This window comes from Xyrauchen texanus, chromosome 6 (assembly GCF_025860055.1).
Source record: "Xyrauchen texanus isolate HMW12.3.18 chromosome 6, RBS_HiC_50CHRs, whole genome shotgun sequence".
Lineage (NCBI taxonomy): Eukaryota > Metazoa > Chordata > Actinopteri > Cypriniformes > Catostomidae > Xyrauchen > Xyrauchen texanus.
In genome coordinates, this window is record NC_068281.1 from 30,101,898 (window position 1) to 30,126,964 (window position 25,067).

Consider the following 25,067-nt stretch of genomic DNA (forward strand, 5'->3'; position numbering starts at 1 on the left):
AAAAAAAGTATATAAAATCTTTTATTTTCTGGTATTAACTTAATTTTGCTAATTTTTTTCTGTCACTTGTAACAGGTATGGTTTAATAACAAAGGCTGGCATGCCATGGTTTCCTTCATGAATGTAGCAAACAATGCCATTCTGCGTGCTTACCTACCACCTCATGCCAATCCATCAGAATATGGCATTACTGCCATCAACCACCCACTCAACCTCACCAAAGAGCAGCTCTCTGAAGTCACTGTGTGAGTGGTGGATGTCACTTAAAAATGTTTTGAGAACACCATGAATCCATTGATTTTAAATGGAATGGTGTGTTATAAGGGCATCGTTAGGGCAGTGCTGCCGTCATGCAACCAATTTTGCATGACGTGAAATTTGCATTTGCTATTTTTATTCTTTAGCTTTTGATACTGTCTGAAGTTTTACTGAATCTCAAAGTCTTCTGATTGTTTTCATCTATTTAATTATGTTTTTTGCTTTACTTTTTCTATTTTATTATTATAATTATTAGATACCAAGCCATAAAGTGGCTGTAGCCCCTATTGTATCCATTAGTTTTCTTATTATTATTATTCTGGCTGGGAGTCTATAGCAGCCCATAGAACCGTACATAGAAAAATGGTTACATTTGGCACACTGATAGAGGTGGGCATCAATAATCTACAGTACTAGTCTAGGACAAACTCTATAGTGCCACGACCATCTTTGGGTGCTATGGGTTCTGTAGGCCAAACAGGCTATTTAGGGAGGCTTGGCCCCGTAATAGCTGCTTGCAGCTATATTTATTAATACTATTATTATTATTATATTTATTTATTTATTAAGTTTAACACACTATTTATAAATTGTTCAGCACTTTGGTTCAACTCCTGTGGTATTTAAATGTGCTCTATAAATAAAGTTTGACATGAACCAAAAGTTAGGAAAAGATTTACTTTTGCCACAACACAATCTGATGTAGGCATTTGTTGTCCAATTACATTTTCAGAGAGGCGGGTCCAATTTTTTTTTAGGAATCAAATTTATTTCCAACTGACCAGGCTCCTTGACTGATTCCTCAAATACAATTTTATTCATTTGTGTCATGATACAAAGAGCTTTTTCTAGTGTGTTGGTGCCCTATGCTTGTTTTTCCAACCTAAATCGAAGTACAGTTCTGTGGATAATATTACAATATATAGTAATGTAATGTGCTTCGTTACTGCATCTAATTTCAGGAAAATGTTGTGCAAGGTATTTGAAACCTTCTTTTTGTATAGTAAAACTTAAATGTTCATCTTCAACAGTCTCACCACATCAGTGGATGCAGTGGTCGCCATCTGTGTCATCTTTGCAATGTCCTTCATTCCAGCCAGCTTTGTCCTTTACCTCATTCAGGAGCGTATCACCAAGGCCAAACATCTGCAGTTTGTTAGTGGAGTCAGCCCTCTGGTCTACTGGGTTGCCAACTTTTTCTGGGACATGGTGAGATTCATCAGCATTGTGTCTTACCAAGGATGGTTCTGTGCAATGTCAATCATTAGTCATTTTAAAGATCTACTGTAATTGGTCATATCCCTTTCATTTATTTGTCCTAGATTAACTACTCTATCAGCACAGCGATGATTGTGGGCATTTTTGTGTGTTTTGATAAGAAGTGTTACACATCACCCACCAATCTCCCAGCACTGGTCGCTCTGCTCTGTCTCTATGGGTGAGTTAATGGATTATGTAGGGTGGCTCCAAATAGAAGAAAATAAGCGAAGCACAGCAGTGACTTTTCTTGTACTGTGTTCTATGCAGATGGTCAGTGACGCCCATGATGTACCCAATGTCCTACATGTTCAGCATCCCCAGCACAGCGTATGTGTCCCTCTCCTGCATAAACCTTTTCATTGGTATCAATAGTAGCGCCATCACCTTCATCCTAGAGCTCTTTGAGGACAATAGGGTAAAGTAACAACCACCTCTTGGGACACAATTTACATAATTATCATGTGATATTTTTTATTTTTTGCTTTTTTGTCTCAAAAATATCTTGAAGTTCCAGAGAGAAAATGTTCTGCTTGAAATACATGTTTACTTATAAAGCAACCAGTGTGGAGATGTTTTAATATGCTTTATTTGTAGTATTTGCATATGTTTTTCCTCAGTCTCTGCTAATGTTTAATGAGGTGCTGAAGAAGGTGTTACTGGTCTTTCCTCACTTCTGTCTTGGTCGAGGTCTCATTGATATGGCCATGAACCAGGCCGTGACTGACGTCTATGCCCGATTTGGTAAGTCTGTCCGTTATAACATTGTGCCGTCAAATATCAGTCAAATCATAGCACCAACTACTCTTCATTCTAATTTCAAAGGGATTGTTAAAAGGGTAGAAAACTCGGTCATCATTTTCTCATCCATGTGTTGTTTCAAACTTGACTATAGTTCTTCAGTGAAACACAAAAGGAGATTTTAGACAGGATGTTAGGTCTCAGTCACCATTCACTTGCATTGCATCTTTTTGCCATACAATGAAAGTGAAGGGTGACTAAGCCTGAACATTCTGCCAAACATCTCTTTTTGTGTTTTACAAAATATATAAAGCCATGTGTGTTTGGAACAACAAGAGGGTGAGCCACTGATGAAAGAATTTTCATTTTTGGATTAACTATAAAAATAATAGTATTTTATTCAGTATATTTTAATTACCAGCAATGCATGTTGCGCCAGTAAAATCTGTCAACTCAACCTTCTAATGCACTCCATTTTTCTTCATGTGTCTTTGCACAGGGGAGGAGTTTACTATGGATCCATTCAGATGGGACTTTGTTGGGAAGAACCTGGCCTGTATGGCTGTGGAGGGTTTCATGTATTTTATTCTTAATCTACTCATCCAATACAAATTTTTCCTTGATCACTGGTGAGTTACGTCAAGTTGTAACCCCCTCTCAAACAATCTCAATCTAATAATTGAATGAAAACAAAGCACATTTTAAAACCATATAAATTTACCTGATGTACTGTATAAATGTATATCCTCTGAAATTTAGCTCAGTTTTAACATTAAAAAATGAAGGTTAATAATGAAGGTTTTCTGACACTACACTCAAAGCGCTTTACACAGTGAACAGGGTACTCTCCAAAACAACCACCAGTGTTCAGCAACCATAGTGTGCCAGTACACTCATCTGCAATTGGTGGAGAGATAGAGCCAATTAATGGATGGGGTTTATTAGGAGGCCTTACACCCTTACTCTTGACAAAAAGTGCCCTGGAATTTTTAATGACCACAGAGAGTCAGGACCTTGGTGTAACCTCTCATCCAAAGGACGATGCCTTTTTACAGTATAGAGTCCCCATCACTATCCTGGGGCATTAGGACCAACACAGACCGCAGGGTGAGCACCCTTTGTTGACCTCTTCCAGCAGCATCATTAATTTTCTCCTGGTCACCCATCCAGGTACTGACCATGTTGAGTCTTGCTTAGCTTCAGTGGGCAACTGGTCTTGAGAAACAGGATGATATGTCTGCTGGCATAATGTCCAGACATTTACTGCAGCTGGACAAGAAATGTTAGCTTTAAAATGGGATCTATTTTAATATGACTATGATTACTTCATGCTTAAATCAGCAAAAACAATGATGGACACTATTATTATTTGTTATTATTTGTGTAGGGTGTCTGACTATGTGAGGAATCCAGTTAAAGATGAAGATGATGATGTAGCTCAGGAGAGAGAGCGCATTTACAGAGGAGGAAACAAGAATGACATCCTTCTGATCCGAGACTTGTCAAAAGTAAGTGACCAGCAGGCAGAAGAAAAAGAAAAAAACACCTACTGTACTGTACGTTACTTCCTAGATTTTAGCATATATTTTTGCAGGTCAGAGTTAGTTTTTCAGGACTATTAATGCCATGCTGAAGTCTTCTGTCTAATCTTAGACATACAGGGGCAGAGAAAAAGCAGCAGTGGACAGAATTTGTGCAGGAGTTCCAGCAGGGGAGGTATAACAAAATAACCTTAAATTTTTCTGATTTGTAAAATTCTGTTTATAAAGTTTAAAACACATTGCTTAAGAGTTAAATGTGATAATCAGCCTAAATGTTTCTTGCAGTGCTTTGGGCTTCTTGGTGTAAATGGTGCAGGTAAAACAACAACCTTTAAAATGCTGACTGGAGACACAGATGTGACCTCTGGGGAGGCGTCCGTAGCTGGATACAGGTAATATACAGACAAAAAAGCGACTTTAAAATACAAACACAATTAACATTAATATTGACACTGATTAAAGTACTTTATCATTTTTAATACTTTGGATATAAATGGATTCACATGTGAACTTTGTTTTTCGTTAGTATTCTCTCTAACATCCTGGATGTGCACCAGAACATGGGCTACTGCCCTCAGTTTGATGCAATAGATGAACTGCTGACGGGCAGAGAGCACCTCTATCTGTACGCTCGCCTCCGCGGGATCCCAGAGTCTGAAATTAGCAGAGTGAGTCTCACATTAGGACCTCTCGTGTTTTAATCAGACTCATTAATAAATGGCTAGTTAATTCTTCACAAGACAGCTTGCTTGTCAGACTGACCCTCATATTGTGGCTCTGTATCACTGAAATTAATTACTTGAATATATTTTCTGTAGGTGACAGAGTGGGGCATTCAGAAGCTGGGTCTGTCTGAATATGCAGGTCACTGTGCCGGTACCTATAGCGGGGGCAACAAGAGGAAGCTATCTACTGCTATTGCCATGATTGGCTGTCCTCCTTTGGTGCTCCTGGTATGCTTTTCCTCAACATTCTCATGCGATATGCAAAAATGAAAAATCCATTGGTCTAATTCTGATATGTGACTGTGTAGGATGAGCCCACTACAGGAATGGACCCTCACTCTCGCCGGTTCCTGTGGACTGCCATTCTGAGTATTATCCGTGATGGAAGAGCAGTCGTTTTAACATCTCACAGGCAAGATCATTTGATGACACAAACATATTTGGATAGTGGTGATTTATGATTAGTGGATTAAGTCAGTTGCCCTTAAGTGCACACAGGGGTCTTAGCAGTTTAACCACAGGTGTAGTTAATCATATTAACAATGGGTATATATATATATGTATTCCACTACATTTGACAATCAGAAAGTGTCACAGAAAGTTTAGCTTATCCCTCAAGTTCTGTTCAGGCTGGGCTAACACTTACACTGTTTGAGGTCAAAATTGCTGTATTTTTTCCAATGCATATAATAGCAAATTATTCACTGACTTCTTGCATAGTTACCCCTTCTTTTTTCTTTTGAATTTTGGTGGACTTTATGGATTTACACCTCAATGAGTTAAAATTACACCATTAAATGTTTATATCAAATAAGCAAATTTGTTGTTACCTTCAGTTAAAAGCAATGTTGTATATTTATGAAAAGGCTGCTATGAGTCATGCATTATGGGCATCTGCTGGAAAAAACTTTTTTTCTATTTTATAGCATTGACAAGTATAACCTATAGGTGGCCTCTGTGTTTCCCTTATTGTTGCTTGGTGTCTGTTGATATTATCACAAGTTATGCATTTAAATATATATAGAGACATTATAAAAATATAAATCACTCAAAGTTGAGCTATTTTTGAATCGTTTTATATAAGAAAGTAAAAATGCATACATTTTTCTGTGAGTGTTCAGTTTAGGATAGGGTTAGGAGATAGAAAATGTCATTAGCTCAGTACAAAAACAATTAGCCCTATGGAGAGTCCTCCTAAATATAGCTGTACCAACCTGTGTGTGATCTGTATTGTGGCTGTTTCACAGTCTAACCCATTAATTTCTATTAATTCTGTCTATCTTTGTGTGTATCGGTGTCTGGTGTAGGTTGGTGAGTGAGTGAGTGAGTGAGTGAGTGAGAGTGTGTGAGTGTAGGTGTGGGTGTGTTCTGCACTGTGGCAGTGTGTCTAATCAATTCATTTCTGAGTGTGTGTATTATGCATTTTCACTCAGTGTTATAATCTCATCCATTCATTTCCACATTAATTCCAATAGTTTGTCAAATTTGACCACGAACAATACAAGGGTTACTTCTTTTGGAAAACCACTTACAAAGGTGCACTCAATAATTTTTTCCCCATTAAAAAAGTTTTTGGCATCTGAAACTGAAAACTATTGATTTTGAATGATGCTACATCCACACCACTAGGTGTCACTGTAAGTCCAAGATGACAAATAAAATTACACCTTTTTTTAGAGGGCACCTTTGATGGAATCTTTTCAAGATTTTTTGTATTTAGATGGTAAAAGTCACAAAGTTTTATACCTCTCAGATGAACAATAACATTTAAATAAAAAGATACAAAATCAAATTGGTCAGAAATAACTGAACAGAACCTGAGGGTTAATTTATATCAGTATATTTATATTGTTTTATAACACAGAACAGGCATGTTTTGCCACTGTATAACAATCATGAAACTATTTTGTAACTGAAATGTATAAATATCTAAAAAAACAATTTTTATGTAAATCTGTGGTTTTATCCCCATTTATAGCATGGAAGAGTGTGAGGCCCTTTGTACTCGCTTGGCCATCATGGTCAATGGGACGTTTAAGTGCCTGGGCACAATCCAGCATCTTAAATACAAGTGAGTATGTAATACGTCTTGGAAAGTTAAAAACACAGTTGCCGTATTACCACAAATCAGCTTGCATGTTCTTCCAGGATTCTCACAGATTACCTTAAAAAATTATTATCCAACAAAGTGTGCATGCCTGTTTTCACATGTAAAGTATTTTACATATTTGGCTACTTGTGGACAGGTTTGGTGGTGGCTATGTAGTTACAATGAAGATCAAAGCTCCCAAAGCAGGCCTGTCTCCTGACCTAGTCCCTGCCGAGTCCTTCATGGAAAGCAGCTTCCAAGGATGCATACAGCGAGAGAAACACTACAATACTTTACAATATGAAATTGCTTCTGCCTCATTAGCGCGAGTTTTCCAGCTAGTGAATGCTAACAAAGAGAGGCTGAATGTTGAAGACTATACTGTGTCTCAGACCACATTAGACCAGGTAAATTGAAAAGTGTAAAATAATGTTCTCACTAAGTCCTATTCATGCAATAAAGCATCAAACAATAAATGTCAATCTGAGTTTTTATCTTAACTATCCACAACCATCAACAGTGTCAGGCTAAAGACTTATTAACACGATAGGTTCTTCCTCAAGAGGCTGCTTACCAGCTAAACAAGCCAAATCTTCCATTGGCCCACATTTAAATCTCAGGACATTTTTGTTTCTTATTGGTGAAATTGCTACATTAAGCATACTTGTTTTAGGGGGTAGTTCACCCAAAAATTACAATTTTGTCATCATTTAATTATGCTCACATTGTTCCAAACCTGTATGACAAAAAGAAAGTCAAAGGAGTTGAAATATTGGTTTAAATTCCCATGTTGTGATTGAATTTGACTGGCTCTGCGGATGCAGCTGACAGGATTAACAGCTGATGTTTTCACTGCCTTACAGGTGTTTGTGAATTTTGCCAAACAGCAGTCAGCAGAGGATGAAAAGGCCCCCCCTCCTCGCAGAGCATCAGGGCCAAAGCGAGATAAAAAGGTCTCACCGCTACGAAATGTTGTAAGGAAAAACAGATAAAAAAAGCTCAAATGCTACAAAAAGACTATGATAACTCACGGCTAACATATTGTTTTGTTTATAAAGCTTCCTAAAGCCTTTTATACAGTATTTGTACATAAAATTTACTGTATTTCATTTCAGTTACAAAATAGTTTCCAATTATAATCTTTTAATTATTTTTCACCTCTCCATGACCTCTTTTAACCTTTATTAATATTATGTTGATGATATAAATTATATTTACACTAATACTGGTGAATTGATGTAGTTCTGTTGAAAAGAAAAGGTTTCTGGGAACATCAATAATTCACATTTCAGTTTTGAGTTTGTGTACAAAAGGTTGTAAAGGATATAAACAAGTTGATGCTTTTAGTTTTACATACACTATTTTATGTTTAGATATTTATACATTTGTAAATATCAATGTTGCCATTTTTCATTCTTGTACAAATCTTGTTCTGTTATAGACTCAAAGTCCATCTACTAAAGCAATGCCTGTGTATTTGCCAATGCACACACACTCGCTGAATCTCTTGAATGTAATTCTAATATGTAACTTTGATTAATATGTTAACATTTTTGTAAAATTAAAACATTAATAGCATACCGTGCCCAAAATCATTTTGAAAACTGGAATCAGAACATAAAAAATAAGCAGTAGAAATAATTCAGTGTTGGGTAACGTTACATAACATTATTTTTATGTGTCACGTTATTGTGTTACGCCAAAAATTACACCACATCATTGCTTTTTATAATAAGTTACATGATAGTTACATGCTGGGACTATCTTTTTATAGGAACTGTAGAGCTATGCTTGGCTTGCAGGTGTTTTTTATGGTAGTTTTTGCTGTGGACTGCTGTGTCTTTCCCTATGACATAGTCACCTCAATAGGCCAAATGCACAATAATACAACAAATGCATTTTTATGACTAATAAACACTGTTCTGTAAGAAATAATTTGTTTTAACATTTCTAAAATATTGTCTTTACATTTAGAAATGAAAATCTATTTCCTAAGAGTAGAATATTTTTGGAGATAAAAATAAATCTCCCAACATTTCCTTTACTGCATAAACATTCTGATACATTCTATTTAAACAGTAATGCATTGTATGCTGTGCTTTCTACACTGTAAAAACAGCAATTGTTACCTTAAGGAGCATTTACCTGATCTATCCCTTAAAATGAATTTTATCGAAAGACAAAATGTGTTCAAGTTTATTCAATGGTGTTAAAAGTTTCTTTGAATCAAATCAGTTCAGTTAGATGTTACCACATTAAGAACATTTAGGTTAACATTTTTTTTTCTGTGTACTTGATGGTCCTTCAAAATCATGATTCAGACTCTTTGATGTCAGACGATTGAAAGACATACTATCCTCCATCTGGACATAAAACCCTTTTTAAGGAAGTTACTTAGTACTTTTTCTTAGCCTCCCCAACCTGCAGTACAACCTCTATCCTCAGTATTACTCTCTTCATAATTAATGTAATTGCTAGTAATTACCATTTCATTTTGGAGAGAACATCACACAAAATGAATTCTGTCTGAAAGAAAATCACCAGGCCTGGCAGAGAAAAAGAATATATAGGCCATATATTGCTGCTCATAACATGATATTTGGTGAGGCATCCAATGGCAAAAGTGCATGTAGTTTCATCTCAATTGCTCTAGAGGAAGAGTGGAATGATGGCCGTTCTCAGTTCTGGATAGTCTTTGATCTCCTGGGTGTAGGTTTTATGCTTTTCCCGAGCCCATATAGTCATCTGAATGAAACCCAAAAATGCGAAAACTCCAACTGTTAAGATAAGAAAGACAAACTGTTCTTATCAGGCAGGTGCAGCAGAAATCACTCATAAAATATATGTGTGTGCAGAATGAGGGAACACCGTGTACCTGGAAAACATTGTGTCATGACTGTGAAGCTGAGCCATGATCCCACCTGGAAATGAGTTCATTGCTAAATTACTGCAGACAAAACAGCCAAAATGTTCCACAAGATTACATCCAGAAACATTTCACATGCTGATAGCTGCTTTTCATGGGTGTGGACATAAGACCAGTTGTTCCCTATGTTTAATTTATTGCTTTTTGACATGAAGCAGGATACTTTGTAAACTCAACAAACCTCATATGTGTAGTTTGGGCAGGACACGAAGAAAAAGAGCCAAGTGAAGGGATTCTTTGTGGGATAAGGGATCTCTGTGGGTCTGGACCCTGTCAATGTTTAAAAGGAATGTGAGATTATATAGTAGTGGAAATTTCTGTAATGGGATCATTCCATGTCAACTCAACCAGATGTCCTGGGCTCAATATTTTTTATTAAACTTTTTACTGGTGAAAAAAACGTAAATAATGATGAGAGCCAAATATTAAATGCCATGGGTTAATGTTTACTGACTAATCCATTATTTTAGAGTGGGGTCAAAATGGCAATTTTCATCTTGGATTTTGGAGCAAATCCATAGTAAAACAAATGACCTTAGAGAGGTGGCAGCATCATTATTTTATTTTTACACAGAGATTGCCAAGTACATTACTAAAATCAGTTGACTTTAGTGATCCTTGTTGCATTATATGCTGATGTTGTCAGTCCAAAAGAAGAAGAAAAATAACTTTTTGTGTTGTTTTTCCAAAGTTGGAGTATTAAAGATAGCTAAATATTCTTTTAGATTCTGCTTCAGAACAAACATTCCTTTCCAGAGCAAACATTCATTTTTGTGTCCATTCATAAGGCTATATATCCCAGCTATATAACCTGTGACCACATTTGGTTTTCAACCACTGAAAATGTGTTAAATTTATCAATTTACACATGGAGTCAGATTTAGAGCCCCATATCTCTGGGATTGAACCATATAGAACTTTAATATAATAAATCTATATATATAATATATTTAATACTTCTGGTGTTATAAGCAATCCAACTTTGGCAAAACAAAACAATAAGGGTTAACAATTTCCCTCCTATTTTTGAATGCACAGCTTTGGCATTTAAAGCAACAAGGTGTGTTGAAGTCAACAGATTTTAGTAATAGACCTACCTACCTCTGTGTTAAAATAAAATAATGATGCGGTCACTTTTCTACAATTATTTTTTAACCTGCAATTTTGCACCAAAGTCATAAATAAAAGTTGTCACTTTGATGCCTCTCTTCAAAATAATGGATTAGTCAGTAAATATTGATGCATGGCATTTAATAAATTGGCTTTCAGCATCATTTATGTTTATATTTCTTAAGAAAAAGCTAAGGAAATCAAACATTTCAGCCAGGGACCTTTCTGAAATTTGGTTGATTTGACATGGAATAAATCTGCTACAGTTTAGCTGGATACTGCTCAAGCAACTGAAGAATTAATTAATTCAGACATCAGGGAGATCAGGTATTAATATGATAGAGATTAGGGCTGCAACTAATTATTATTTTGATAATCGACTAATCTAACGATTATTAGAATGATTATTAGACTATTAGTTGATTATTGCAACAGTTAATCATTAGCTTTTAACCGATTATTCATCTTGTGCCTCAACTTAAAAGGTTTTATTAAGCGTGAATACAGCAATAAAGGACAAAATCATCTTTTAAAATACCTATAAATGACATTCACTGAATTACAAGTAAAAAATACATGGATTTTTATTACATTTAATTAATTAAGACAATAACGGCAAAAATCCCTATTGTTATCAAGTGTTTTTGTCTAGTTTTGCATTTAAAACTATCTAAAAATAATATAAGATATGATAGAAACAAATAAGATATTTAGACTTGCTTTCAGAGAATATATTTTGAATATAAGTGTATTTAGTATATAATTGTATTTTTTCACCTATTCATATTTCTGCAAGTGCACTAAAGATTGTATTGCGTGTATTCAATAAATATCAAAAACTATATTATAAAAAATATTGTATAATGGGCTAAGACTACTCTCTCTCTCCATCTTAAACTCACAAAAAACCAAACTCTTCTTAATAGATCTGCTTATTGCCGATTCCTTTACGATAAGATACACACCGTGACAGGATATTATGATTAACGTCATGTTACTGTTGTAACCTTTGATCCCTGAGGGAGGGAAAGAGACATGTCAAATGAAGTGACACAAGGGGTCTTCCTTGGGAGCCTTGCATACCTCTGAACTTGAGAAACGGCCAATGTGAAATTGCAGACAGAATTTGCATGCCCCGCCCCCAGACATACGGGTATAAAGGGAAGCGGGCGTGCGTCTGTCAGTCAGGATTTTGCACTGAGGAGCCGAGAATAAGGCACGGGCGTTTACAGTGTTAGGTCTAGTGCTGTGGCATGAGGGACACAATGTCTCGTTCCCTCCCTCAGGGAACGGAGGTTACGATAGTAACCATGACAGTCGGCTGTTCCGCATCACCGAGTTCTACCAGCTCGGACCTGACAAAACACGGGACGAGACCGACCCTGAGATTGTACAATCTCGCAAAGGTATTGGGTGTTGCCCAGCCTGCTGCTCTGCAGATGCCTGCCAGGAGGTGCCATTGGCCAGTGCCCACAAAATACTGACTGACAGACGCACGCGCGCTTCCCTTTATACCTATATGTCTGGGGGCGGGGCATGCAAATTCTGTCTGCCAATTTCACATTGTCCGTTTCTCAAGTTCAGAGGTATGTGAGGCTCCCAAGGAAGACCCCGTGTGTCACTTCATTCGACACAACATCGAATGAGTGACAGAAGGGGAACTAATTTGTAGGCCATCATGTTATAATCTAGCTGCAGCATGCGGGCACGAAGTTCGAGTGTCTCCACACGAGAGGGTGTATCAGCCGGTAGAAGTTTGAAACTCTCTCACTCTGTTTTTCACACGACTCATATAAGAGGCTCTGACCGCACAGAGAAAAGCCAGTTTTGAAGTTTGTGCTCATTTACACAATCCACTTCCTTATTATTAGAAATGTTCTAAAGGATGCATTAAACATATAACGCCGGGCTGTTTCATTTTTAGACGCTCTGACAGGCAAGTTTGCTCAAGTAGAATGCCGGATCCGGCTTCGCTTTATTTCACGTCAGGACAACACTTCTTCCATATTTACTTATTTTGTATTTTTGTATTATAATTCCCTCATACTTTGAGATCTACATCAACTTAATCTGTTTGGAAAGTTTGGAGTGCGTCTGGGCTGTGAGCTGTTCTTTCTTTCTCTCCTCAATCAAGTGCGAGCTGAAGTGCTGCTCTCCTGTGTCATCATTAGAGTTTCATATGATCTCATGTTGCATTAAATGAGATCAAACGGCTATTCGTGAACAAAATTTTTTTTTTTATCGACATTATCGATAATGTCAACTAATCGTTTCAGCCTTAATAGAGATCATTTCAAACAGAAAGCCAGCGCAAACACACACATTCATTTGTCCAAAAAAAGCATGCAACAGTTGTGTTTCATAAAAATGGTAATAAATCACAATCCCTGGGAGTAATTGTCTGTCTTGATCTGTCACTATTAGAACTCACCATTTGAGCTTATTTGATTCAGAATCAGGTGAACTGAAAGGTTTCCACACTCACAAACCTGAATAAAAAAGGTTAGAAAACAAAGAGATCAAAACCAACAAATAAAGAGCCATTTAAAATAAAAAGTGATTGGTATTGTATATAGTTAAAGAGATGTTGGCATACATACCAAAAACATTGCCAGTCCACAGAAGATTTGGAGTCTCCCATAAGCTGACAAAATGAACACTGGTTAAAATGAGAACACAAAGCAATCATATTCTTTTAATGTGTTTAATAATTAGCACTTACTTGGTGGTGTATAGAGCGGATGGTTAATGTAATAGGCCTGCCATGCTGCAAACCCCCAATAGTACAGGCAGAGCTACAGAATGACATTTTTAAGTCATGTAAGGCTCATGATTAATATAACATGCCTACAGTAACTGCTAAAATAAAATAATTTATTCCTTTTCTCAAGAACTAATGTTGAAAAGACTTTACTTTAAACTACTGAAAACGTCTCGGGTTATGACTATAACCCTTGTTCCCTGAGAAGGGAACGAGACACTGCGTCGTTGAAAACGACTCTTTGGGGAACGCTCCTCAGCGTGCGCCTCTGAAGTATGAATGAAACTATTCCAATCTTGATTGGTGTTGCGTCATGACGTAACATGTGACGGCATAACCGGATGCATAAAAGTGACGCCGGCACACATACACATTAGCCTAGCGATGAAGCAAGCCGCTCTCAGGCCTTGAGGGGCGTGGCAGGACGACGCAGTGTCTCGCTCCCTCTCAGGGAACAAGGGTTATAGTCATAACCCGAGACGCTCCTTCCGGGGAACTCGCGACTGCGCCGTTGAAAACGACTCTTTGGGGAACGAATGCCCACTAGGCCACGCACCGAAAAAAGGCCTGCCCTAGGGTGAAACTGAACTCAGGCACTCAGCTAGGACGAGAGCACACATGCCAGGCGTACTAGGGAGGTGCAGACTGTAAAACCTGATGAAAGTGTGCGGGGTAGCCCAACCGGCTGCCTCACAGATCTCCTGGAGGGGTACTCCCGATAAGAGAGCCCTAGAGGACGCCATGCCTCTAGTTGAATGAGCCCTCACGGCCAAAGGTGAAGGCAAATTACGCACCTTGTAGGCCGAGATAATAGCCTGAACAATCCAATTACTAATGGTTTGTTTCGAGGCAGGGAGCCCCTTCTTAGGTGACCCAAAACACACTAACAGTTGGTCCGACCTCCTCCAAGAAGAGGACCTCTCGAGGTAAGGCTCAAAGCTCTGACAGGGCAGAGCAAATGGAGCCTCTCTTCTTCTGCCGACACATGAGGTGGAGGATGAAAAGCCTGCAGGATCGTAGACCGTGCCGTGTTAGACGGCACCTCAGGCACATAGCCAGGTCTCGGTGTAAAATGGCTTTAACTCCGCCAGGGGCAAACTCCAAGCAAGCTGGCGTCACTGCCAGGGCTTGAAGATCACCCACCCTCTTTAGAGAGGTAATAGCTAAGAGAAAAGCCATCTTGAACGTCAGGTCCTTGGGTGAAGCCGACTGAAGGGATTCGAAGGGGGCCAGGGATAACCCTTCGAGAACCACCGCCAGGTCCCAGGCAGGAACCCTGGACCTGGTTGTCGGTCTCATCCTCCATGTACCACGGAGAAAACGAATGACCAGCTGGTGCCTCCCCAGAGGTCCATCACTCAGTGGTGCATGGAACGCCGAAATGGCAGCCACATACACCTTAAGTGTGGAAGGGGAGAGACCAGCAGAGAAACGATCTTGAAGAAACTCCAGAACTAAAGCCACCGGGCAGTTAACTGGATCTACTTCATGTTCTCTACACCAAGTGGAGAACACATTCCACTTGAGGCCATATAATCTCCTAGTAGACGGAGCCCTAGAGCTAAGTATGGTTTCAAACACCCCCGCTGATAGACCAGCATTTAGGTACTGAACCCCCTCAGGGGCCAGACCCACAGTTTCCACAGCTCTGGACGAGGGTGGAAGACTGTGCCCCCGCCTGAGACAACAGATCCCTCCTCAGAGGAATCTGCCATGGCGGAGCTATCAGGAGTGAAATTATGTCTGAGAACCATACTGGCCGGCCACATGGGGGCAACCAGAAGTAGACTGATGCCCTCTTGGCGGACCCTTTCCAGGACTCCCGGAGCAGAGCGATCGGGGAAACGCAGCACAGGCGAAGCCTCGGCCAAGCCTGTACCATGGCGCCCAACCCCAGTGGGGCTGGATGTGAGAGGGAGAACCAAAGTGGACAGTGGGACGTCTCTCGAGACGCTAACAGATCCACTTCTGATGGTCCAAATTTGTCCCATATCAACTTCACCACCTCTGGATGAAGTCTCCATTCCCCGGCCTCAGCCCCTGCCTCGACAGGATGTCTGCTCCCTGATTCTGAACCCCGGAATATACATTGCTCTGATAGACAGTATTTTCCCTTGGGACCAAAGAATTATCTGATGCGCCAGTCTGCACAGAGGGCGCGATCTGAGTCCTCCTTGTCGGTTCAGATAAGCTACCACTGATGTATTGTCCGAACGCACTAGGACATGGTAACCTTTGATGTCTGGAAGGAAGCTCCTCAGAGCCCTGAACACAGCCAACATCTCTAGACAGTTTATGTGCCAAGAATGATGATGGTCCTGCCACAGACCCCTGGCAAAGCTGCCGTCCATGACCGCGCCCCAGCCAGTGAGGGAGGCGTCTGTCGAAACGGTTTTCCGGCGACATGACGCTCCCAACACTGGCCCTTGGGACAGGAACCAAGGTTTCTTCCATATTAGCAGAGAACGAAGGCACCTGCGCTGCTACTCTGATTATACTGAAATGGATTCCCGCTGGGGAAAACCCCTTGGCTTTCAGCCACCACTGGAGGGGCCTCATGTGTAGAAGGCCCAACGGTACAATGTTGGATGCCGCTGCCATGAGGCCCAGCAGTCTTTGAAATTGCTTTACAGTGATGGCCTGGCCTAGCTTTAACCCGACACCATCACCATAAGGGACTCGATACGTGCAGGAGATATGCGTGCCTGCATCGTAACAGAGTTCCACACAACGCCCAGAAACGTTGTGCACTGGGATGGTTGTAACACACTCTTTTTTTGTGTTGAGTCTCAACCCCAAACTTCGAATGTGGCCAAGAACGACATCTCGATGCCGAACCGCCATTTCTCGAGACTGGGCCTTTAGAATGAGCCAGTCGTCGATAAAATTCAGTATGCGGATGCCCTGAAGTCTCAGAGGAGCAGGAGCTGCATCCATACATTTGGTGAATGTGCGGGGAGAGAGTGCTAGGCCGAACGGAAGAACCCGATATTGGTAAGCTTCGCCCAAAGCGTAACTTCAGGAACCTCCTGTGACATGGAAGGATGGGTACATGAAAATAGGCGTCTTTTAGATCTATCGTGACAAACCAGTCCTCGGATCTGATCTGACTCACGATGACAGGAATGGTAAGCATTTTGAACCTGAACCTCCTCAAAGGCCGGTTCAAAACTCTGAGATCTAAAATCGGCCTCAAACCCCCATCCTTTTTTGGAACTATAAAGTACCGGCTGTAAAGACCGGACTCCCTGTCTGAATGAGGAACACGCTCTATGGCCTCCTTCAGCAGCAGAGATTGCACTTCTTGTTCCATCACCTGAGCCTGCTCCGAACCACTGTAGTCTGCACCACCCCAGAGAATTTGGGGGCGGTGCCCGAACTGCAGTTTGTACCCTGATTTTATTATATGCAGGACCCATGCAGATATGTTGGGAAGATGATTCCATGCCTCTACAAAATCTACTAAGGGAACCAGCCTCTCGAGGCTGGTCTCGGTGTTTTTCGAGCACTGTTCTCGACTTCCTGAAGCGAGATACCGGCAGGATTTAGTCGATACAGTCCTTGTGACCACAATTGATGTGTGTTTTTATTTTTGACGCTGAACGGCACGGTGTGCGTTCGCTGGAAATTGATGTGGCCCGAGCGTCAGAGACGGCGGAACCGACACCGATTTCCTGAGGACTCCGCTGCGAGAGCAACCTCGGTTGCTCTGCAGCGGGGGCAGCCCTCCGAGGTTCTACCACCTCGGTAGGACCTCTTCCCGAAGCTTCCACTAAGGGAACCAGCCTCTCGAGGCTGGTCTCGGTGTTTTTCAAGCACTGTTCTCGACTTCCTGAAGCGAAAGACCGGCAGGATTTAGTCGATACGGTTTCTGTGACCATCATTGATGCTTGTTTTTTATTTTTTGACAAGAACGGCACGGTGTGCATTCGCTGGAAATTGATGTGGCCCGGCGTCAGAGACGGCGGGAACCGACACCGATTTCCTGAGGACTCCGCTGCGAGAGCAACCTCGGTTGCTCTGCAGCGGGGACAGCCCTCCGAGGTTCTACCACCTCGGTAGGACCTCTTCCCGAAGCTTCAACTAAGGGAACCAGCCTCTCGAGGCTGGTCTCGGTGTTTTTCGAGCACTGTTCCCGACTTCCTGAAGCAGGAAACCGGCAGGATTTAGTCGATACGGTTCTTGTGACCACAATTGATGCTTGTTTTTTATTTTATTTATTTATTTATTTTTTATATATATATATATTTTTTTTTTTTGACACGTAACGCTCGCTATGCGTTCGCTGGAAATTGATGTGGCCCGAGCGCCAGAGACGGCGGAAACCAACACCGATTGTGTGCGGCCATGTAAGCCCTACTTATTAAAGCAGATGTATCTCTGCAGGGCTTACTAGGCAGCGCCGGGTTTTAGCCCATATACCGTGCCCCAAAACGTAATCAAACACTGGGGCTGGAGATACGGGACGAATGCGGTTTACCCCACGATCTCGCTTTTAGATATCTTTGTGGAGATCGGGAAAAACGGCAAACCCCGGCGCTGAGTTTGTGATCTGTGCCGCAGGAAACGCACGCCTAATTTGCTTTCAACTTGCGTTCCCTGCTCATTTTGTGGCCAGCTGATATTCAGTCTGGCCACGCACGCGCCACAACCTCAATCAGCTCCTCATAAGCTTGGCCAAAAACTGGCGTGCTTGGCTCACGGTCGTCCGCGATCGATGCTGAGCATATCCACTTCCTCGAAGCAGTGAGCTCAAGCAAGGGGACCTGATCATGGGCAGAAGAAGCCGCGACGCGGGCTTCTGCACCACTCACAGTAGGCTCGGGATCCTCAAACGAAGAATGAGAACGTGCCGCAGCAGTCTCATTCTCATCTGCAAAATCCGCTGCGAACCCCGCGATTTCAATCGCCGCGCTGCCTCAACAGACGCGGGACCAAAACCGTGGGGAACGCGAGCCTGACCGTGCTCATCGAAGCACGCCAACCGGAGCGCAGCACTCTCATGGGTAGTGCTTCACAACTTTCAAAGGCAGATCCCTCGAGAGCTGCCTGTAGCGTGCTAGTGCTCCCAAACAGTTCACACATAAAGCGTGCGTGTCCCTACCCGTAATGAAACGAGGGCAGGGGTGCACGCACTTCTTGAACTGTTCGGTGGCCATAATATTTTTAAATCAGACAAACAACACCAAATAAGACAAACAATTTCAACATAGAGCTTGCCAAGAGCGAAAGCTAATGTGTATGTGTGCCGGCGTCACTTTTATGCATCCGGTTATGCCGTCACATGTTACGTCATGACGCAACACCAATCAAGATTGGAATAGTTTCATTCATACTTCAGAGGCGCACGCTGAGGAGCGTTCCCCAAAGAGTCATTTTCAACGACGCAGTGCGAGTTCCCTCGGAAGGGAACTATGCCACACATTAGTTGTATATTTTAAGTGTGTATTTTAACTTGACCTCATGAAATGGTTCGGAGCATATCGAAGGGCTCATGTATTTTATATTAAAAGTCATTAGCCAGTGGTTTACATCAGTAGTTCTCAACTAGGGGTCCGGGACCCACTAGGGGGCTTCAGCACACTTCAGAAAGGGCCTCTAGTTGACTTAAAATTGATTTAAAATAAGAAATATTCAACTTAATTAAAATGCTAAAAAACACTTTAAGATGTATGCCTACAATTATAAATAGAATCTTTTTGAAACTTCTAGAATCAAAAATAAACCAAGATTAATTATTTTAATCAGACACGTCTAGTTTCGGGCTGAGGTCTTCAAATAATGCCTTGGTCAGTGGGGCTGAGAACCACTGATTTACATCATGATTTGCTACTTGTTAGTCAGTTGCAGGTGGGTTTGGCTAGAATGACTTTCTCATTCTAGAGAGCATTTGATTGGACAAAAATCTGTGTAGTGCAACATGAGTCATCAACATTTTTGGTCTGTTTTCCCAGATGAGGAATATGTTATGGGTGTGCCTATATCTCCTGAAAGCTCATTTTTGTCAACATTTAGGAGTAAACTAGCACATAGGAGGCTTCAAACTAATAGACATAGGCTACAGGTCACAAAACTCCTAGGGTTACAAGCTCCCTCATTTTCATGTTTAGTGTGAAAACATTACGTTATCAAATTCACATATGCAGGCAATAGTTTGGATGTATGTACCATATGGCCAAAACATATGCTTTCAGAGTGAGCTCAATAATATATACTAGGGCATATTTTAAAACAGCAAGAGGAAGCTTGATGGAAAGAACAAAGACAAATATTCCCCCTCAAGTTCCCTTAGAGGAGTTATGCACTAAGTGACACCCTGGAATTTATGCTAATGTCATAAACATTTAAAGCTGCACTATGTAAGGTTTTTTGGTTAAAATAAATTAATTGCCATTATTGATTGAGTACATAAACAATCAATGTACAAAACAATGTCTTTATCTTACCCCGATTCACTACTGTGAGCCTCTAAAAATTATTCGGATTTGAGTGGTCGGGTTCGATTTGCCGTGAAATCGCTGCTTTATGACGTTCATCTTTGCATCATTACGTCATGTCCGCATACCGCATCTCGTGTTCCGGCTGGAGAAACTAACTACACTGTTCAGTTCAGTCAGTCACACTCTCACATTTCAGGACAGCGTTGTTGCAGTTAGATGTTGTTTAACTGCTATAGTGCTCGGATATGATTTCTGGTAGGGTTGTTTAAGCTTACATTGCTTGTTATGTTTTTATGAAACGAACATTTCTCCTGTGTTAACTGATCGCGATGTGTCCAGTTAAGTTACTGTGACATGTTTAATATGGATGACTTCTGAAACCGATTTCTTGTAATTGTTACATTGAATATTTAAGCATATATTTAAATATATCATTACTGAATCATCATTTAATGTTTTTAGTTTACGGTGTTATTGTGTTCATTACATAGATCTATATGCTATTGTAGTAACTGAGGCTGGACTATATAGAATAAAAATAAAAAAGTCTTCTATTGAACCTTTATCAGTCTTATAATGAGTTTAACCTCTTAAATTGAAAATTGTAGTACAATTCAAACTTTAATGGTAGATAAAACACTTGAATAATCATATTAAGGTAATACTGGTGGTGGCTGAGGAGAGTTTCCTGTTCTCTATTTAAAAGTGCTTTGACTATAGTGTCAGAAAAGTGATTTAAGAGTAAAATCAATTCAAATATGTAAACAAGATTGTTGGTTATCTTCATCAAAGCAAGTAATATTTCCGTTTCAAATGTTTAATCGTATAACATAATACCAACATGAAAATAGCATGTTATGACTCCATCTCCAGTCTTGATCACACACAGGCGATGTCCAGGTTAGCTAAAATCATGAGATTTATCCACCAGAAGATCAGTGCCAGAACAAGACGGACGTAATGTATCCTTCCGCAAATTGCTTGCAGTTTTAAATTTCAACCATAGATGTCGCTAGAGAGCATGTAGCGCAGTTTTAAGAAATATTATCTAAATAGTGTAGGGATCCATAGGATAGGGAGGATGACAATAACACTTTGGACATGTTGTCGATCTTATCTAGCTCTTAAAAAACCAGGAAGGGTCATATTAAATACATACTTTAGTAAGAAAAAAATCTAAGTGAAAAAGCAAATTAGAGATCCATACCAGCATGATGGTTTGTAAAGGTAAAGTTCCGCCTGAAAAGCGATGGATAAAAATAGTTTCCACAAGCTTCTTAATGTAATGCAGAGAGTGGCACCAACAAGCTATCCTACATCACAAGAGTCAAATATAAACATGTAAACTGTTTGCCAATATTTTATTACATAAGCTTTCTTAAATTACAATTGTTACTTTTTTAATGTTTTAATTATCAACCTTGTTTATCTTCATAGATACATTTCCTCTCATTTGAATAATAATGTTTTTCACTCTGAACTTACATGACAACTTTGAATGGGCTTCGTGTATAGTCATACTCATTACTGTAGATGAATGGAAGACGGCAGTAGAACAGCAGATAAATGAAAAGCGGCCCAAGACACTCTGCTAGAAATACCTAAAATATGCCACAAAATAACACCCTAATTCAAACACACATGAACATATCTGTATGAACTGTCATAATTTCTAATTGAGCATGTTTCAGATTGCTTTACCATAGTCCACCCTAACTGTGGGCCGAGGTCTTGGAAGAACATCGTTGCGGTTGTCCCAACTGGAAGATCTTCCAGCACATCATCATCCTTGAGGGCCTTTCCCTCTGAGTATGAATCAAGTCAGTTAGAAATAACTTCAGAATATGTGCACAATGTTTTTCTGATTATTTAAGAATTTGAACCTTCTGAATAGCAAGGTCTATAAGAATAGTTTTTGAATTTTTAACTTATATTATTTAAAAATATATTTTGTATTTGATTGATATATTATTTGTCTTACTTAGAAAATGTTTTCCTCTTAGGATCATATCACAATAGTCAATTTCAAATATAATACACATTACAAGCATAACCAATCTTTATATATATATATATATATATATATATATATATATATATATATATATATATATATATATTATTTGTATTTTTCTTTTTTATTATTATTATTATTTATTTTATTTTTTTTTACTGGAGAAGAACGGGACAGCCCTAGACAGTTTTTTGATTGATTTTGAAAAAAATACAAATGTAATTTTGAAAAACTATTACACTTCACATTTGTGGCTTTACATAATATAGCTACTCCTAATGGCTTACGTTATGGAAATGAGTTATGAAAGTGCTTAGATCACCATTACAGTCATTAACAATAATATAACTAAAGAAATGCACCACAGTTAAAACATATTGCAAAAATATAAAATGTTTGTAATGAAATTTTGATCGCTTTTCTTCTAGCTGCAGTTTTCTCAAGTTTCCTGGCATGAAATGATGCCTGATATTCTGGCAGGAGAAGTGCAGACGCACACATATGGGCCACAGCTGTTGCAGATATAAGATTGCAATAGCATCTGCCGACTGTATTAGGCTTTGATATTTAAAATATTGTTGTGTGCAACACACTCCTTTCAGGGTTTAGTCAATGCATTTACTGGCTTTGAAAAACTTTTTTTAAGACTTTTTTTTATACCTTTTAAGACACCTTAAATACATAAGATATAAAAATAGGTTTACCAGGATGCAGCTTCAGCGCCTGTCTTGATGGATAAAACTTGGGGTCTGCAGGTATCGCAACAATGAAATAATTTTAATATTTACATCAGTTTATTCATATTACCAGATTACACTAATGTAATTTTAGTGTATTTAGTGAATAAGCATGCAATTTAGCCTTTATTATAGTACAATCAATGCCAAAAAATCACTTACAGATCCTGTGCAACAAAGTCTTAATATCTGCAATGGTGGCATTGGGTTCCACCTGAGACAAAGATTTCAAGAATTGTTCTCAGTTGCTACTCCCATAATTATCATCACACGAGACACTTAAAAACAGCGTCCCGGCAGTCTTTGCAGACACACATATCATAGTGATATAATAATCAGCCATAACCTTTGTGACTCAGTGCAAACTCTTTTAGTTGGCAAGCTGACGAACCTTATCCAGGTAGCAGAGCTGCACCTTGCTCTTGGGATCCAGTATCTCCACCTCAAAGAAAACATAATTTTTATCCTTAGTGGGACCAGCTTTCAAGCCATGTTGACACCTGGCCTTTATGAATTGGGCTACAGTGAAGAGATCACTTAAATCCATTGCATCATGCTTGCAGTGGGCTGTAGGTGAGCCCTGTTTTTGGTGGATGGTATACTTATGCCAGGGGGGTGAAGTGATCAGACCCTTTGAGCCACGTGGTAGGAGATCGCATGCTCATGATGTCCTCACTAGGATATCGAGTTTGGCATCATAACCAGATTATCTTGCTTATGTGTTACCCCAATCTATCTCAAATTACCATATTTTGGTTTTACAAACAAGGGCATATTTATGTAAAAAAAAACTGGCATTCATGGCTCACTTTAATTACTTTTTTAATTTCCTGAACACAGGCCTTGTACATTACGATTATCCTTTGCTGTTTTAAGTATTTGTTTGCTATGTTTCACCTCTCATGCAGTCAACATACAGTATTGGCACATGGACACTGAAACACCCTTGAAATGACGTGAGGGACATGTCTTGGAATTTGGTCTGCATGGTGGTCTAAATTTGTCTCTGACAGTCAGGGGTAATTCATCAGCTATGCTGCACCCTGGTGCACAGGCCTCTGAAACACCATAATTCTTTCAACTAATATCATCAAGTGGTTTGATTTAAATCCTTTTAGTAAAAGGAGATGGCCCCCCACTGCTTTAATTATATCCTGAGCTGCCTTTCATTTGATATTCTAGCTTGATAATCAACATTAAAAGTGAAGTGTGTATTGTCTGTGGCACTAATGTCTCAAATCGGAATTGGAAAAATAATTACTATTACAGACTGTTTCCACCTAAACTTTAAGCATCATTATGTGCAAAAGTAAAGCACGACATTGCTAAGATGTTAACATGAACTGTGTAAAAGAGCCATAGCAAATGTGACCACACAGAGATGGATATAACATCATAATCAACGTAGAAAATCAACAAAACCATATGCATTACATTCAAATGTTTAAGTAAATTTGGTTTAAATGTATTACAACATCTGAGGAAAAATAAACACAAACAACAATTGACAAGAAACAACTCATCACATGTAAATTTTTTTTTTTTTTTTTTTCAACTACAGGGGTTGATTTATACTAAATATTTTAAACAAGATATTTTAGTTTATTTTTTGGTAATGAAGATCACATTAAAAGGATAGTTCACCCAAAAATGAAAATTCTCTCATCATTTACTCACACTCATACATCCCAGATGTGTATGACTTTCTTTTTTCTGCTGAACATTTGGTGCAAGTGAATGGTGGCTAGAACTTTGAAGCTCCAAAAAGGACATAAATCAAGCATAAAAGTAATCCATACGACTTCAGTGTTTTCATCCATATCTTCTGAGGTGATTTGATAAGTGTTAGTGAGAAACACATCAATATTTAAGTCCTTTTTTGCCTCCCTGCCCAGTAGGTGGCAATATGCAAATTGCCAAAAACAAAACAAAGTGGAGATTGATAGTGAAAAAGTGACTTAAATATTGATCTCTTTCTCACCCTCACTTATATACCACTACAGAAGACACAGATTTTACCACTGGAGTCATATAATTACTTTTGTTGCATGTATGTTCTTTTAGAAACTTAAAAGTTCTAATCACCATTTACTTGCATTGTAAGGACAAACAGAGCTGAGATATTCTTCTAAAAAATCTTAATTGCTGCAATTTTGTCAAATTGTGCAAAAAGTGTTAAAATGTAGGATCAATGAATTATAGCTATAAAATTAGCCTTTGACAATACAAAGCTGGGCATTCTATACTAAAATGTTTAAAGTTTCCACCACAGAATTGAAAGGACATTGTGGTACAAATGTTCAATATTTCAGAAAAAATAGCTTATGCATATGCTCTGTTGGATATTGTTAGAGGACAACATAAATAAATTAGTGGGAATGTGATTTCTTTCTTTTTTTTTTAAGAGAGTTAAAGAGAGATTTTTAAAACAAATTTTCCACATGGCCAAAAGTGTCCATACAGTTGTG

At 39.3% G+C, this 25,067-nt stretch overlaps 2 protein-coding genes across 2 annotated transcripts in view; one reads left to right on the plus strand and one right to left on the minus strand.

The window, feature by feature from the left end:
• The window catches only part of LOC127645018 (retinal-specific phospholipid-transporting ATPase ABCA4-like), a 61,193-nt gene extending 53,576 nt beyond the window's left edge, over nucleotides 1-7,617 (plus strand). Inside the window, exons 37-51 of the mRNA XM_052128510.1 lie at nucleotides 76-245; nucleotides 1,290-1,467; nucleotides 1,581-1,696; nucleotides 1,786-1,933; nucleotides 2,136-2,259; nucleotides 2,756-2,885; nucleotides 3,644-3,764; nucleotides 3,910-3,972; nucleotides 4,083-4,189; nucleotides 4,324-4,465; nucleotides 4,616-4,750; nucleotides 4,831-4,934; nucleotides 6,501-6,593; nucleotides 6,769-7,018; nucleotides 7,475-7,617. Coding sequence (XP_051984470.1) covers nucleotides 76-245; nucleotides 1,290-1,467; nucleotides 1,581-1,696; nucleotides 1,786-1,933; nucleotides 2,136-2,259; nucleotides 2,756-2,885; nucleotides 3,644-3,764; nucleotides 3,910-3,972; nucleotides 4,083-4,189; nucleotides 4,324-4,465; nucleotides 4,616-4,750; nucleotides 4,831-4,934; nucleotides 6,501-6,593; nucleotides 6,769-7,018; nucleotides 7,475-7,603 — 2,010 coding nt within the window. The 3' untranslated portion in view covers nucleotides 7,604-7,617. The remainder of the gene's footprint in view (nucleotides 1-75; nucleotides 246-1,289; nucleotides 1,468-1,580; nucleotides 1,697-1,785; nucleotides 1,934-2,135; nucleotides 2,260-2,755; nucleotides 2,886-3,643; nucleotides 3,765-3,909; nucleotides 3,973-4,082; nucleotides 4,190-4,323; nucleotides 4,466-4,615; nucleotides 4,751-4,830; nucleotides 4,935-6,500; nucleotides 6,594-6,768; nucleotides 7,019-7,474) is intronic.
• A 20-nt stretch (nucleotides 7,618-7,637) lies between these two features.
• Nucleotides 7,638-23,182, minus strand: tecrl2b (trans-2,3-enoyl-CoA reductase-like 2b). Its single transcript, XM_052128509.1, has 12 exons — nucleotides 22,991-23,182; nucleotides 22,762-22,813; nucleotides 22,567-22,611; nucleotides 21,550-21,653; nucleotides 21,334-21,449; nucleotides 21,056-21,161; nucleotides 13,370-13,442; nucleotides 13,248-13,291; nucleotides 13,079-13,136; nucleotides 9,719-9,807; nucleotides 9,487-9,532; nucleotides 7,638-9,388 (listed from the first exon to the last, which is right to left on the minus strand). Exons 1-12 carry the CDS (start codon nucleotides 23,144-23,146, stop codon nucleotides 9,261-9,263), a joined length of 1,017 nt encoding a protein of 338 aa, XP_051984469.1. The 5' UTR covers nucleotides 23,147-23,182; the 3' UTR covers nucleotides 7,638-9,260.
• Between the last annotated feature and the right edge of the window lie 1,885 nt (nucleotides 23,183-25,067).